The sequence below is a fragment of the Rhea pennata genome, chromosome 5 (assembly GCF_028389875.1).
Source record: "Rhea pennata isolate bPtePen1 chromosome 5, bPtePen1.pri, whole genome shotgun sequence".
NCBI classification, from domain to species: Eukaryota; Metazoa; Chordata; class Aves; order Rheiformes; family Rheidae; genus Rhea; species Rhea pennata.
The window spans coordinates 41,193,108-41,208,902 of record NC_084667.1 but is presented as its reverse complement, the minus strand read 5'-3'; the positions used below and the strand labels follow the sequence as shown (position 1 = coordinate 41,208,902).

The 15,795-nt window shown below is 44.0% G+C and overlaps 1 protein-coding gene across 8 annotated transcripts in view; it reads left to right on the top strand.

Moving 5' to 3' along the window:
* The window catches only part of CRACR2B (calcium release activated channel regulator 2B), a 36,914-nt gene that overhangs the window by 10,684 nt on the left and 10,435 nt on the right, over nucleotides 1–15,795 (top strand). For 3 of the 8 annotated variants that reach the window (XR_009958598.1, XM_062577502.1, XM_062577500.1), the window contains exons 1-3: nucleotides 10,205–10,274; nucleotides 11,087–11,342; nucleotides 12,839–12,950. Coding sequence is in view for 7 of the 8 variants with exons in the window: in XM_062577502.1 (XP_062433486.1) it covers nucleotides 10,216–10,274; nucleotides 11,087–11,342; nucleotides 12,839–12,950 (427 nt within the window). In the remaining variant the exon portion in view is untranslated. Of the gene's footprint in view, nucleotides 1–9,574; nucleotides 9,700–10,204; nucleotides 10,275–10,548; nucleotides 10,565–11,086; nucleotides 11,343–12,838; nucleotides 12,951–15,795 lie in introns of those variants that run through there. The other 5 variants (XM_062577503.1, XM_062577501.1, XM_062577504.1 and 2 more) reach the window with 4 other exon arrangements.

Sequence of the window (15,795 nt, the reverse complement as noted above, 5' to 3'; positions counted from 1 at the left end):
ACATAGCTGAACTCCATGCATCCCCCTGCACCTCCAGTCCTCTGTATAAGGGTGGGTCAAGGACTGCAGAGAGCTTGCTGGCTCAGCTGGAGAAGAAATTGCTGTCTATCAAACGTATGAAATACTCTGCGAGTGGGGTGCCTGCGGACAGCTTTACCACCGAGCGAGATTTCTCCTTAGGAAGGAGACTCAATGGTCTGATGATCTGGATGTGGTGTTTTAACACTGTGTGTGTGTGTGGTGGAGGAACTGTTCGAGGAAATACAGGAGGCTATGAACTTCTGTTTGTATAAAGTTACTTTCAAGATCAAGGATCTCGATCGGCAAAGTTGAAGGCTCTTTTCTTCTCTTCCATGAGCTTACACTCAGGGTAACCCAGAAACAGCACTATTACCAATGTGTACCAGCACACCTGGGATGAAATTGACAGGGTTTTTAGGCTTTGTGCAAAGAGGACACTGAAATGACTGAGGAAGCCTCACAGCTGGCCAGGAGGAGCTTGTCCTGAGCTCAGGGAAGTAGTAGTTGTTAGGAAACTTAAGGAGCAAGTGACAGAGCAAGACTGAGGGCCAGCTAGATGCAGGAGTCAACATCTTTCTCATTTGGCATTCCAAAGTTGGGTAGCAGATGAATCATGAAGGGCCTCCTTCACAAGGCGAACTTACTTGCATCTTTATTGGCAGAGATGAGAACTAGTAAAAGGATGCCTAGGGAATTTTACTGACTTAGTGAGCTTGCAGCAAAATTTTGGATAAATAACACAGCAGGGAAGAAGGGTTTTCTGCTGAAGTCAGAGAAGGCCTGTGGATGTCATAGGTGGAAGAGAAATTCAGGAGAAACTTTGTTCTGGCATTTTGCAGACATGGCTGGGATTGGAGGATTTAGAGGGAGGTCTGAGCTGAGTATGGCACCTGAATTACAGGTCTGGCGGAAGGGATAGTTGTTGGGAGCAGACCTTTTTCTGTTAGCATCCGCGACTGTCCTTTTTGAAGATGCAGAAAATTTTGTGGGCCTTTTGGCAAAAAACTCCACGTTACAACTGTGGTTCCTGCTGACGAGAAAGCAGCCTCTGTTGGTACTGAAAAGTGACCAGGCTGAAGCACAGCATTGTGTCTCCAACAGCAGCTGGTAGCAGATGTTCTCTTCTTGTATTCTTCCCAAGGTAAACGCATAGCGATGCTTCTCTAGTATACTTTTCTGGCTATTTGTGGCTTAGAGATTTTATGAGCCAAAAAGAGGTGCTTTGTGTTCCGTAGCCCTTTATGGACAAACTCAGGAAAGGAAAAATTGGTCACTTCTCTACCCCTTGGACGCCTGTGATACACGCAGTATCCTGTGTCGGGGGGTTCCACACTTCAGTGACATGTGAAGAAGTGCTTCCTTGTGTTTGATGTGCAACTGTCATCTCCCAGTTTCATCTAATGTTCCCAAATTCTTTTCTTTAAAGACGACGGTGACTTGGAACAATTATTTACTATCTCTGCCATTTGGAAATTAGCTATGTGCAGAACTTGAATGCAACATAAAGCTTTGTGTACCCATTAGAACCTTTTATCCATTTAAAATTATTTTGCATAATTTTTGGTTTGGCCCTTGAAGTACTTCACAGACACTAACAGAGTGTGTCTAGCACTACACCAACACAGGAATGAGGGGTGCCTCGCTCTGATGTGAAATTTCTCTATAAGAAATATGACTGAGCAGTGATAGTAGGTTCCTGAGGGCAGGGAAAGAGCCTGGTACACCAGTGCTTCTGGTGCTGTTAGGATCTGAAAGGAGCTGCAACAACAGTTCTGCTGACATGTCCTTTCTGAGCTGCAGCAGTCAAGGTAGCGCATGTCATGTGTTGGGTTTTCCTGGATGACATCTTAGCTGTTCAATAATTAATGGAACAAGCCCAGCAGAACTGCACTGACTTCTGATTGTCATCCCTGTTATGACCTGCTCTGCGCACAAATACTCTCTTTGCTCAAAGGGTAGGTAAAGCAGCAGCACTCAGAGGAAATTGCCAGGAACGCTCGGTTGAACAAGCCAAGGAAATGCCCTGGATTTTCATTTCCAGTAATGACCACTGCAAGAGCTTTGAATGTGACAGTTCAGGTCTGAAGCTCGTCTTTCTTTTAGAGTGTTCCTGGCTACCACACCAGCTCATGGAGGAGGGGAGAAGAAAAAGGGGATGGATCTCCTTTCCTGGGTTCCCTATGTTCAGTTTAATTTGAATCATAGCATTCCAGAGCTGTCTTAGATAAGTCCTCTGTCTTCTTGCCTCCTTTTACCATATCTGGGTGTCAAAGAAAGTTTGTTTGCCTCTTTCCTGCTTTACCAGAAGGTATCACCAAGAGAACAGAGCACATTACAGTAGAGCAGACATGCTTGGTGTAAAGCCGGTGTAATCCACCTACTTGCTGCTATACATCTATCTCCAACTTCACAGCACTATTAGCAGTGTCCAACTAACTGGAATAAAGGTTATATTATCTTTTACAGTTAGAATTTCCTGTCTTTTTCAGTTAATGTTCTTGAGCTGGTTGCTTCTGTGTTCATAAATCACATATTTATGGTAGAACATTAACAGCAGTGGCATCAGCAGGAAATTTGATGCTGCTCATAGCCTTTTTCTACTTGACTAAGTAAATGATGTTTACTTACTCCTGGCTAATCATGTCCTTTGTGGATGTACAGCATGATCTCTAATCTGTGGAAACACAATGGAATTATTCCTCTTGAAGCCAAAGGACGTAATAGTGCTGGTTTTCATTTCGCTGCCGTTGTGATATATGAGTTGAGTTCTTGTGTTGTATGTGTGAGATGTTGCAATATTCTGTCTCTTTAAAAACAAACAAAAAATGTTCTGGGAAACCTGTAAAACTTCAGAAGGCAAAAGAACTTGTAAAAAATGAGTCATTTTTTAAACAAGCTGTTGCTATGTGTCATGTCTTATTGCAGATATGTTCTTTATTTTCTGAAAAGTCAGCTGCGCACTAGTTACATTTACAGATCCTAGATCGTTAGCTGTATATGGAAAAAATGTGGTTTGGGTTTTGTTTGTAATTGCTGAGAGTTAACTCTTGGTCCAGATATTGTTAGAGGAAAAATCTCATGCTTTCCTTCTCCTCTCCCCAAGAAAAATAACCTAGTAAAGCCAAAACCCCAATTAGTAAGAGTGCTTCCAGAACAAACATGCGCCCTCAGTGTTTGCAGTGCCAACACTGTGATGCTCTGCTAGTGTGCAAGAACTGCAAAGTGTTGTTGGCTCTGTTGATAGGCAAAGCAGAAGAATGGTGTGAGGTTATGATGAAGACAGAGTATTTGTGGCAATTTCCAGGGGAAAAGGTATTGTTCTGATATGTTCTGGGTACCTGACCGTATTAAAGACTTATTACCCTAATGATTCTTGGGAGGTGTTGGTGCTTCCTGTTGTGCTGTCAGAGCAGAAAGCTCAGAAAGCAATGGTGAGCGCAGTTTAACTATGTCACTTGTTCTAGTGTCTTTAAATAAAATAAAGAATTGTTACCAGTCCCCTACTGCTTGCAGATGGGAGTGTAGAGTCTGCATCAAACTGAAGCTTTTTCATGGCATTTTTTTTTCTGACAGAGATTGAGAAGTTGGCATGACAAGTCATAAAGAAGAGTTCCTCTTTGATAAGCTTTAATGAATGAACCAGTGAATTGCAGCAGAGGGACTTTTTTGAGATGCAGTCTATTCTGACTGACAGAGTCTTTTCCAGCTGCCCATATTTCTGGGATATACCTCTTTATCTTAGTGGCACATCTCACAATGTGACCTGTAAATATTGCAGCATGGGTTAGCTCAGAGCTATCAAGTGGGGCTAATCTCCTGCTGAGTAAATAACACAAAGTTTCCTGGATTCATTCCTATTTCCTTAAAGGGATACAGTCAAGTGCAGGCAATTAAAAAAGAGAGGGAGAGGGAGAGGAGTGTAGCTCTAGATATTACACCTGATTTCAGGCTCTCTGCCCAGGATGTGGGGGGGTTCTTTTTTGTTTTTTTGAAGAAAAACAGTTCACAAAACAATTGATGTTTTTTAAATTTTTCAAAGCATTTCTTTTCCTATGGTTCCTCTGGGAAGGGAGGACCCAACAACCACCCAAACAGATTCCAAACAATGGAAACAAATTTCCTATAGAAAGGAAAGAGAAGAATTAATTTTGTACAAAGTATATTTGGAAATAACTTTTCCTTCTGCTTTCCTCCCAGCCTTTCTAGACACAGCCTGGCGGAGCCTTTTAAACCCATTTCTGCCACATGGGTGCACAGTTCCTTTGAGCACCTTTTGGAAATTTTTGGAAATCCACAGAGTGGAAGCAAGTTTGATGTAGGGATCAGTGTGACTCTTTGGCAAGACCTCTCCTCTATGTTTATCTGGTCACACACGCTTTTATGGCTGTAGTTTTGTCAACACATTCAGAAAATGTGCTTTTGCTTGCAGCAAAGATAGTGGTTTTATATGTGTGTGTTTGATCACTTGACTCTCAAAGTACTATAAAATCTGACCAGCCAAATCACCTGTAGGTGGTACTGTCTCCTATGCGAGGTACTGTTTTTATAGTAATTATTAGCTTCCAAAGTGTCAGGAGAGAAAGGGAGGTAGAATAAACAATACAAGTGACATACGTTTGATATAAAATGGTATAAGGACCCATAAAATTTTTATCGCTATTTTCTTTAAAGCCTACTTATTACTCTGCCGCTCCTGAATAATACACCAATTTCATTAGCAGACAACACACGCTTTGTATCCTGCCACATTTCTGAGTGCTTCTGCTCTGTATTTGTGGTTTGCAGAAGCAACCAGCTTGTACTACAGGGATAACTTACATTGGCCCTTCATCTCCCCCTCTTTGTGTTACATCCTCTAATGCAGGGGATCAAACCTGGCTCACCTGGTGTTTGCTTTAGAGAAGGCTGGCATAACCAGTGTACACCTAAACTTTCAGTGAAGGATGAAACCAAATTCCTTAATTGCTCTTGTGTAAGACTACGTTTGCTTCTGGGTGGCCTCCTTCCTATACAGGCCTGATCCTACAAGGAAGTTGTTGGAGTGCTTTGCTGGAAGAATGGGTGGTTCTAGCTTGTGGCACGTTATTTTCTTTGGTGTCTCCCTACATCCAGAGAGCATCTTTCTGGCAGGAACAGATCTGTTACTGTGTTGCAGGCTTCCTTTAAAGTTGCAAGACTTGTTTTATGCATGAAGAGGAGAAAGGAAAGGGTGTGCGTTCTTTTGATCTATTTGGATGAGTGACTTAACTGTTTAGCTTTAGTGTGGGGTGTTTTTTATTTCTAATTGTACTGTCTCAGACAGAGATAGAGCAGGATCTCTTTTGGGAAACTTATCAGCAAGTATCTGAGCAGTCAATTTTGTGGTACACCTGTGGTACCTATTATGTTACCTATAAGGATCCTTCTTTAAAATTCTCTTCTATCACTGTGTCACCAAAATCTCATAGTACAGGAGGGCAAGAACCTACATTCCTGGGTCCTAAGCACAGGACTTACTCTGTAATCCTGGATAAGCCACTTAGCAAGTTGTGCTTAGTTTTTCCTTTTCAAGTGACTGTTGATTCATTGTATTGCATCCTTGCAGGATTGCTAGGAATGCTGTGTGTGCCCTGCTGGTGACTGAGGTCATCTGAGGACTGACTGTGGAAAACTTGGCTGTACTCCCCTCTTTCCTTTCCTTCTTGTCATCAGACTGCAAAAAAAAAAAAAAAAAAAAAAAAAAAAAACAAAAAACCAAACACCAATGTGATCATGTGGTCACTGTAACATAGATAAGGGCTCAATTGTAGATAGCATTTTAACCATCAGTTTTCTTTGCCTCTTTAATGTTGATTAATGCTAAAACACCAAGCTTTCCTAAGCAATGAGTACGATAACTCAGTAACACCAGCTTGAAAGAAATTGCCTTCTCTTTCTGGCAACAGCACCTTGGGTGTAGTCTTTTGTTGAGATTGCAGTGCATTCAGATTCTTCATTCAAGTTGTTTTAAAGCTATGAAACTTTAAAACTATTTTACTGCTCGAGTTTCTCATGTAATTATCTGTCTCCAGGAACTGAGCCTTAAAATAAAATGCCAGCTGTCACAGGCATGAGAATCCAATTGGAGGAGCTGACAATGCTATAAGCATAGGCAAGTGACATGACTTACCAGGGCCATGTGGCAAATTGAGTCAGAATTCAGGTCTTGTGATTCCCCAGAGAGTGCCTTGCCCATAGGATCCAGCTGACTTTCTAGCATAGCTTTGCACAAGACAAACTACACATTTATGTCTCAGGTGGTTAAAATATGCATGTATGTAATGTTGGTCTGAGGTTCCTGTGTGTGGAAATGCAAGGTGACAATGCTGTCCACCTTCACTGACAGTTGAGTTTCTGTTTGTGAGCTTTGTCTGAAGTGTCCTGTGTTCGCTTTCTGCATCCTGTATACCCAAGAAGTTGTCTTGTAGCTACAGATGAACTTTTGCTTGTTAGGCCCCACCATGCACCATGACAGGAGATGCTTGATGTAATCCCACTGGTCTGGAAGACTGGCTCAGGCTCAGTATCAGGCCATTCTTCTGTCTCCCTGAGCTTGCCAAAGTCACAGATGTTGCTAGCATCCCTCAGGGAGAATCCTATCAGGAAGTAGCAGGAGCTGCCAGTTCTGCAAGGGAAGGGGAGCTGGGAGATGAGGGTGATGGCAGGGTAGTGCCCTTACTGATGAGCGTGCAGGCCTACAGGACCTGAGCAAGAAGAGCAGAGCAGGTCCAGCGACAGTAACCAAAAGTCCAGTGATTCAGTCTGTAGTGACCAGGCAGATCTGAGTGAAACCAGAAAATCCGTTCAGCAAGTCAGGAGGAGTAAAGGTCAAGGCATGGACATTGCTACAGTGTAACTAAGGGAAGTGCCTGAGCTTAAATGCAGCTCCCAAGCTGAGGGACAGTGGGGGGGGGAAGGAGCTGCAGAAGAACATCACCCGCAGAGGTGTTTACAGGCTCGTCAGGATGATTGTAGCCTGTTGGAGCACTCAGGTCCCTTACACATCCATATTCCTGGTAGGTCTGCCAGTCCCTCGGAGAGAAGCTGTGTCCCTCTACCACAATTCCCACATATGAAGATGGCAGGAAACACTTGTTTGACCTGATGCTGGGACGCTGTCTCTTGTGGAGTAGATGTGGTTCAAACTGTGTAGCAAGCTCACAGAAAACTGGAATAATCCTGTAAAACTTTGTCAACACCCTCTACTTCTAGCAGACAGCTGGTTTCTATCAGCAGCTCTTGGTTCCATCACAGAGCTCATGTGAACGGTAAATATTTTTACTCAGATTCAAAGAGACTGGACAAGTGTTTTGGAAGACAAATCTGTTCAGGAAAGAATGACATGGCACTTCTGACCCCAGAATTTTCCAAAGTGGAAAATGGTAGAGGTTGGCAGGTCTTCTGTTTGGTCTTCTGTTGCAAAACTTCTGTAGCAACTTGGGAGGTTGTCACTAGGAGATGGCATGCTCTGACTTTGCTTATGTCCCGCCGTGGGAGGAGGTTTGGCTGACCATAAACATTAGTGCCTTTACCGGTCTTCTCTGGCTCCTCCACCTGTGTCAGGCAGGTGTGGCTCTCAAGAAGCTGATCCTTTGCCCTCAGGCAGCTATGCTGGCCTCTCTCTTGGTACCAGTCCTCAGGCCTTCTAGTCTCATAAACTCATCCTCTTCTGAGATTGTCCTTTGGTAATGTTCTTTATCTTGCTGATAAAACTGCTTCCCCCAGCACTTTGCAGTGATGATTTTTACCTGGGGAAGGTCCAGCTGCTCTTGCTAAATTGGGTTCTGCTTCATCCTTCATCTACATTTCTACCATGCCTTACAAATGCCATACCCTTACAAATGGGGGTGCAGAAGAACTTCTCTGTCGAAGGTCTCTGGGAGAGAAGTCCATCTGGAAGCTGCACTGTCTTGCTTACGGGGCTATCTTTTATTTGCAGCTTTATTCCTCTGCAAAGTCATCCTGCCTTTGAGAGAGCCACATCTAGCCTCGAGCTGCTAGAAGAAGCCTGAACAAGAGACATTGAATGTTGAATTAATGGGCTTGGTCTTTTATGTGCATGAGTCAAATCTTCTCAGATTCATGTCCATGACAGGTCTCCAGCTCTTCTAGAGAAGAGGCTTTTACCTCAGCTAATGTTTTAGATCTGCAGTACAGCTGGGCTTTTGAAAAAAGGAGATGTAGGGATGTCATGTGTCTCCAAGAGAACAGAACATCCTCCTCATAAAACGTTTTTTCTTTTTTTTCCTCCCCACAGCAGAAACCCACCTGGATGCAACCCTGTCTAACATGCTCTAGGTGACCCTGTTTGAGCAGGGAGGTTGGACTAGATGATCTCCAGAGGTCCCTTCCAACCTTACTGATTCTCTGATTCTCTGATCACCTGTATGTACTGCTCTAGCTTTCGAAATAAAATGATGAACTTGCTAACAAGAAAACAAGGTCTTTTTTTTTTTTTTTTTTTTTTTTTTTTAAAACTACCGAGGACTTCAATATCTCTTGGGTGGTCAGAGGGATGTTTCAGAAAATGGCACTTTCAGTATTTCTTACTTATGCTCTTTCTCATTCTGCCCCTGTGTGCAGTCCTGTCATGACTCTTCTGCTGAACTCTTGTTCTGTGTCTGCCCCCACCTGCTTGTGCTATGACTGCATGGAAGAAATGGATCTGGCAAAAACCTTCAGCAAGATGGCCTGTAGCAGCTGATAATTACCATTCATCGCTGTAGCTATGCGACTCCTCACTGTAATCACCTGTAAAATCCAAGACCAACTTTGCAGCTTTTACTTAAAATATGAAAATGAAGCTGAGGTTCTTTCTAGCTTCTTTTCTGCTACAGTGTACAGGCTTGCCATCAGAAGCAAGCTGACTGTCCAACTAAAGAGACAGAATCAAGCTTTAGTCTCCAAATGTTGCTGTGCTGACTCCATAATATGAAATAGAAAGCTTCAGCAAGATGGAGAGAGAGGGAGAAGGAAAGAGAAGAAGAAACACCCCTTACGTTCACCCTTTTCTTGCTTTCTTTCTTCCTTCCAGCCCCAGGATTCCCCAAAGCTTGAGTTCTAGCTCTGTGTTCATTGCTTGCCTGGGATGACTACCTGACTAGAGAGCAAATGTGTAGTACTAATTTCTAGATTGTTCTTCGTAGTGTTTCAAATAAATATTTCTTTAAGTGATGCTGAACTGAGATGTTCTGAAAAAATGCTCATTTAAAAGGGGGAATGAAGTGATGTAGTTGTTCTCTGGAGCAGAACCACCCTCTAGCTCACCAAACAGCAGTAATAAGCAGAGTCAAATATCACAGTACATAATTGCCTTTTCCTTTTGTATTAGTTTCATATGTTTCATGCTTGTGACATGTTCTCTATCCTTCTAGTGTACTAATAGTGCAAACAGAATTAACTTGGCTGTTATCGCGGCATCTGTATAGGGCTTTTTATTTCCTGGTGGTTAAAAAAAAAAAAAACACTCCTTGGCTTGGCTCGTAGTGTTTAAAGCTGCTCTCAGCTTGCTTGCACAGCTCACTTCTGCTCTGCAATGCAGACTGTAGATCTGGAGAAGGAGAAATCTAAAGCAATCATTGCAACAAGGCTTTAAAAAGAGGTGATGTTGCTGAAAACAGACTGTCTGGAGGGTGTTATGTTGGATCAGTAAGTCAGAAGGTGGGTTGGGGTAGGGATATGTTGTACGGATCTTTACGGTCACAGTGCTGTACTTAGAGGGGTGCTCTCATTCCTAGCCTTTTTGTTTCGGATACTTGTAAATAATGGGAGTTATTTTCTTTGGCATCTGATCCGTCTGCATGATCGTGGAGTTTCCTTCCTTCAAAGGTGAACATTTCAGATTAAAATTCTATTTGGCAGCTTATAAGCTTTCAAAACAGAGGCTGGGACGCAAGAGGGGCAGGAATGCCAGGCTTATTCATTTTTTTCCATCTTGTATCCCAGTGTAGGAATTTTCTGACCTTTCTTTGTGTGAGATGGAATTACTATTTGGGAAATGTTAACAGGAAAATGTCAGAGGTGGAAGGTCAGTTGAGGGACCTGCGTGGGAGAGGGCTGGGAGAAACATTCCTTCTCATTCCTCTATTGCTTGCATAGATCTTGGTCCTCTCTGCTTTTGTCTCACTCTGCACTCTTGGAGTTGTCATACAGCGTTGGTGTTTGAGGGTGGCACGAATGAGCAGCAGGAGGAGGAAAATGTGTTACTGTCAGAGAAACCAAGAGCAGAAGCTCAGGTATTGGAGCAGTGGAGTGTAGTATGCCCAACCCCAGAAGCTGTTTTTCCTCTTCTGATGAAGAACCTCTGCGTCGAAAAAGACATTTTCCTGTTACCTTCCTATTAGTCCTGCTGCCTGTGTCTGGGTCCGGAGGGAGAGGACAGAAATGTGCCTTTGGTTGAGGGCTCAGGACTGTGTGCTTTTCTGTGTCTCTTCCGTGTGCTTCCTGTGCTCTCCCAGCTGGCAGAGCCACTGGAGTGAAAGCCTGGCCCCAAAGGGTTGAAGGACGAAGCTGGCGGGAAATTCTGGTGAGGAGGAGCGAGAAGTGTCTCAGCTGAGGCAGCCGGGGAACTGAATGAGAGAGCTGGGAGCTGGCCCTGTCGATGGTGCTCCAACCCCACGTCTCTGTGGACATGCAGTACTGCTGTGTGCACAGGCAGAAATACCTGCATGTCGAATATGCTCTTCCCGTCCTCTCATCTCTGCTGAAACCTTCCCTTGGCATCTGGATTTTGCCAGCAGAGATCTCTGATTTCCTTGGAGGTCTGAGCTGGAGGAGGAGCAGTGGTAATAAACATCCCTGCTAGATGAGTGGTCTGGAGCCTGTCAATGTGCTGAGTTATACCTCTGGTAGGCTCAGTTATGCCTCTGTTTGGTAGGGACTGTTCCTCTGTGACAAGCTCTGCTCGCAGTCTCTCCTTCCCCCTACCCCTTGGTAAGGGCTATGGATACTGAATGTTGTTCTTTCAGAACACATGTAACTAGGTGGTATGTGAAGTGGAGGTGGAGGAACATGTTTGACTCAGGTTTCTCCGTTCCCTGCCCCACAGCTCTTCCATTTGCCACCGCCTTGGGGGGAAAGGCTTTGAGAAGATGGAGAACCAGAGGGGAGCGCTCTTGGGATATGGCCGCTGGGAAGGAGAAGAGGAGGGGGACAAGGAGGATGGAGTGGTTTCTGGTGCTTCTCCTTCCAGCCAAATGAGCGAATTGGAGGATGTGCAGGTGGAGATGCTCAAGAAGGCAAGGGAGCTCTTTCAGCTGTGTGACAAGGACGAGAAGGGCTTTATCACCAAGGTGGACATGCAGGTGAGGGAAAAATCCTTCCCCACTCAGCTTTAACAGCTCCTTCCCCTACAGTCATGGGACCCACAAAGAGGGGAGAACATGGCAAGTCTTTACCATGTCAAGTGTGGGTATGTGTACAGGCTCTATATGTTCTGATTTCCTAAAGTTAGACTCTGCTCCAGCCAGCTGCTAGCAACCAAAAATCATGGGTTTTTTTGTCCCAAAAGTTCTTAAGACAAGGGGGACTGCAATTGCAAACTTTTAAGGGATGCATAACATCAAAATCTTTGTAACAGTGCCTACAAACATTAAGCATGCAGCAGAATGGATGAGAAATCTGGAAATGTAGACACTTTGGTTTGGTAAAAAAAAAATCAACAACAAAAAAACTACCAACAGAAAAAATACCCACCAGCCTCTTAACAAAAAAAGCTTTTATTTTATTTTATTTTTATTTTTATTTCAGCCATGGCTAAAGCCTTGCCTCAAAAGCTCACTTTAGGCCTGAATTATAACTTTCCTCTAGAATAATGTATTTTGGTGTTTTCTGTTAAAAACAGTGTTTGTCAACAGAATCTTTAGTTATTTGTGTCTTTTGTTTTAACAACTTCCTTTACTGGGAAGATTACCTACAAATTATTTTTCTTCTGTCCAATCTCTCTCTCCATCTATAATTATCAGTTAGCAGGACCTGTTTAATAAGCAAAGCTAGATTAATTATAGAGTCACTTTGTTTTGGGTTGTGTGATGCCTAATTTTGTGTGCTTACGTTAATAGATATTTATTAAGCTTTATCTACAGCTCTGTGTTTCACAGACAGTAATGGGATTTTAGCTGTACTTGTTATTTTGAAGCTCTGTAGGGGAGCTCTTCCTGCTAAATGGACATTTGTTATAAGGGGAAATTCATCTGTTCCTTATCTGTATATTAGGAATAATGATACAAATCCAACAGACAGGAGATGACAGAAGAAAGATAACTTGGATGTGAACTGAATCTCTTGCTTATGATCTGCAGTGGGTTTCCTGCCAGAACTGGTAACTGAATCCAGGCACTCTGGATTCCAAATCATAAGCCCTTGGTCCCGCTCTGGCTGCAGTGATGGAGCTGGCACCTGCCACACCATGCTGAGAGCTCCTTTAGGTGGAGCAGTGCCTGGGGAGGCTGGTGGGCCCTTCGGTGTGGCCACCTTTGTCACAGCGGTGGTCAGGCAGGCAGTGACCTACAGGGAGGAGGTCTGAACCAGAGGGAGTAAGAGGGCTGAGTTCCCTACAAACCAAATAAGCTGAGGTTCCCTCTGTGCAATCCTGGCTGAATCATCCAGTAATGGAAAGTATTGCCATGTCAGTGGGCCCAAACAGGCATTTGTGTCATGACTCAGCTCTCCTGGCAGACTGTCGCATCCCCGACAGGATGCGCTGCTGTAAGGGCACATCACTGGGGACAGCAGAGGCAGAGCGAGTCATGTGGAAGACTTGAGTCATGCCTTCATCTTGTTCCTTCTTCTATCTCTGTAGCGGCTCCAGAATGAACTCCCCCTTACACCTGAGCAGCTGGAGACTGTTTTTGACAGCTTGGAACAAAATAATAATGGATACCTCACACCTGTGGAGTTCAGCATGGGACTAGGTAAGAACTGCACAAAAAAGAGGTAGGAAAATGTCTGTATCAAGGTGTTTTATGTTAGCAAGAAAGTAGAATATACAGTTGTTCTGCTGTTTTGCTGAAGCCATACCAGTTGTGCAGCACAATGCCCCATGTTTACATGAATATTTTTGGGGAGAGGTGTGTATATAATAGCCTCTTTACCTGCTGTCCCCTTCCCTGAGGCTTTGCATCTGCTTGTTCCAAGGCTGTTACCTGTCCATTTGGTAGAGCCAGGCTCTGAGCCTTTCCTGATAGAGGTGGTTGCAGTATGTATCTGGCTGTGTGATCAACAGTTCATTTGGACAGAGACTCTTGTTTTGTGAGAGGACAGAAATATGCCTATTGGTAACTGTCTCTGTCCAGTTGGTTTATGCAGTGGTGTCCAAAGAATTAGTAAAAGTCCTGTTAGTAGGATAACACTGACAAATAAGATTTGCTTTTCTCTCACTGTGTCTTTACCAAACACTAGAGGAACGCTAATCTTATACTTAAGTCATCATCTAGCACTACAAACAGTGTGAGAGGTGGAAAAAGAAGAGAGGTGACCATAGCAATAATTACCTGTGGGTGCTCAGTTGCCTTAGCTGGCTGCTGGCTCTCAGGAAACCTGCACCGCCTTACCCCTTCCTTAGCTGAGTTGCTTGGATCTGTGGAGGCATCAGGATCAGAACACAGCAAATGGACATACATAATTTAGGATTTTCAGAGATGATTAAAGAGCCTCTCGAGCTGCTGTGTCCTGGTTGCTCAGACTGTCACTGCCAAGGGCTTTTTCCCAGCTGGGGGGCTGCCTTTTTGGTGCTTCAATTTGAATAACCAGAAACAGCCACTTCTGAAAAGAGAAGCTGTAAAGATTTCCTCAGAATAAATGTAGAAAGCTTTTTCAGACCTGTCTATTGTGGGAATGTGCAAATCCACAGAATGCCTGACAACTATGCCTGTTTCTACCTGATGTACCTGCTGCAGGTGTGAAGCCTTGTGTCTGGTGCTTCCTCAGAAACAGGAGTCATCTTGACAGCATGGGCTTTTCTGCCCTGCTCTGTATGGAGGGTGAACAGGCGCCATTTGGGCACTTTGGTATCTACTGAGCCTTCGTTGTTGGGATGTTTGCCACAGCCATAGCCATGGACAGGAATCAGAAGAGTACTTGTCTCAGTGCTTTTGCTGGCACGGGCAGGCGAGATTTCTCTTTGTGCCAACCTTCCTGGCTGACCCTTCTCAGTAAACCTGAAACAGGACAAGTTGACAGGCTGTCTTGGCAGCCTAACTCCATGGGATTTACTCTGGCTAGACAAAACAGTTCATTTCTGCATTTCTTTCCTTATGGTCACCCTTTGTGTCTGGCTTCCCTGAATCCTTTTCAGGCTTTGCTTCTAACTCACAAATTTGCCCTGGCATATTGTTGCTTAAAGCAATTTATGAGATCCTTTTGGGATGTCAAACTAATCTTCAGATCATTCTCTACCTCAATTTTCCCAGCTATAGAAGAGCGATGATAACTCTTTCTTTAAAGTAGATGTTCAAAATGCCTAATCCAAGCCCATCTCCTTAAATAACTAAGTCTTCAAGTTTTAAGCTGGAGTTAGGCCTGTCTGTCCACGTCGTAAGCTTTTTTTTTTTTTTAGCATATGATTTTAAGAGCAAGAGAGAAGCTCCATCCTTCTGCATTACTGCCTGTATTGGGAGAAATCTATTGTAAATCCAAGCATTTTATGTTGGACTGGACTGGCTTTGAGCCTCGCAGGTTTCTAGCAGGCAGTCAGGGTACAGAGAAGCTGTAGCTGCCTGGGAGAAGAAGGAAGCACAGTGGGGCAAACTGCCTGATTGTTGGGCCAAGTTCTTGGTGTCAGAGCACAGATAGAGGGAAGATGGTGAGGGAAAAGGAGCTCACATCAAATAAAACCTCAGCACTCTCTTTTTGTAGAACTTTACAGATCATCTTTTTACAGATGACTCTTCACAGCATTAAAAGTAGCTAATAGAAAGGGTGCAGTAATGAAATTTAGCTTGGAGCTAGGAGTGATGGAGTTAAGTGACTTAAGGTACACAGGCTTTGGACTTTTTCCTCTAAGAGCAGCTTCATGTCCTCATCCATGCTCTTAAAGTCCTTGGCACCTGGCCCTGTGGCTTGGATGTCACCTCTGCCTTCTGGACCAAGCAGATTTATTTTAGAAAGGAAGAGTAGTTCCTAATGAAGGTCTGGTCTCTGTATATAGGATTAGGGCCGAGTTCTAGAGAGAATTGCTTGATTTGTTTCCTTAAGCAGAATTTGTTCTCCAATACCAATATTTGTCACATTCTTTGAATAGCATGAAGTTCTCATGGCATTAATATCTCAGTGTGAAACAGGATCTGGATATCTGGAAGCCATCCTTATGTGGGCAGGAGGGGGTGTTCAGAGATTAACTGCTTTTTGTTCAGACACTGTACACATGCCTAGCAAGAGGCAGCTCTTGCCCTGTAGCGCTTCAGTCGGAAGAGATGTGGCATGTGAGAAGGGAAGGGTAATTATCTCTCCCCACCACCCTCCCAGTATTTTAGCTGGGGAACCAGAGGCCCAGATGTATTCGGTGCCTGGCTTGCAGTCTTAGAGGGATCTCATGGCCCTTGACTGGGAACTATCAGCAAATAGACTGCAGTGCTCCTCCACTGGAGTAAAGTGAGCTAATGCCAAGTGTTTCACATGCTGAAACTCCAAGGCCAAGGGTGGTATATCATCTCAGCCAGGGTGTGAGCAGTGCTAGAAGAGCCTGTTGTTAGGCTGGAAGCCTGTTTCAACCCCAGCATTGCAGGTTGGAAGCTGACATAGCTCAGGATGTTAGAACAG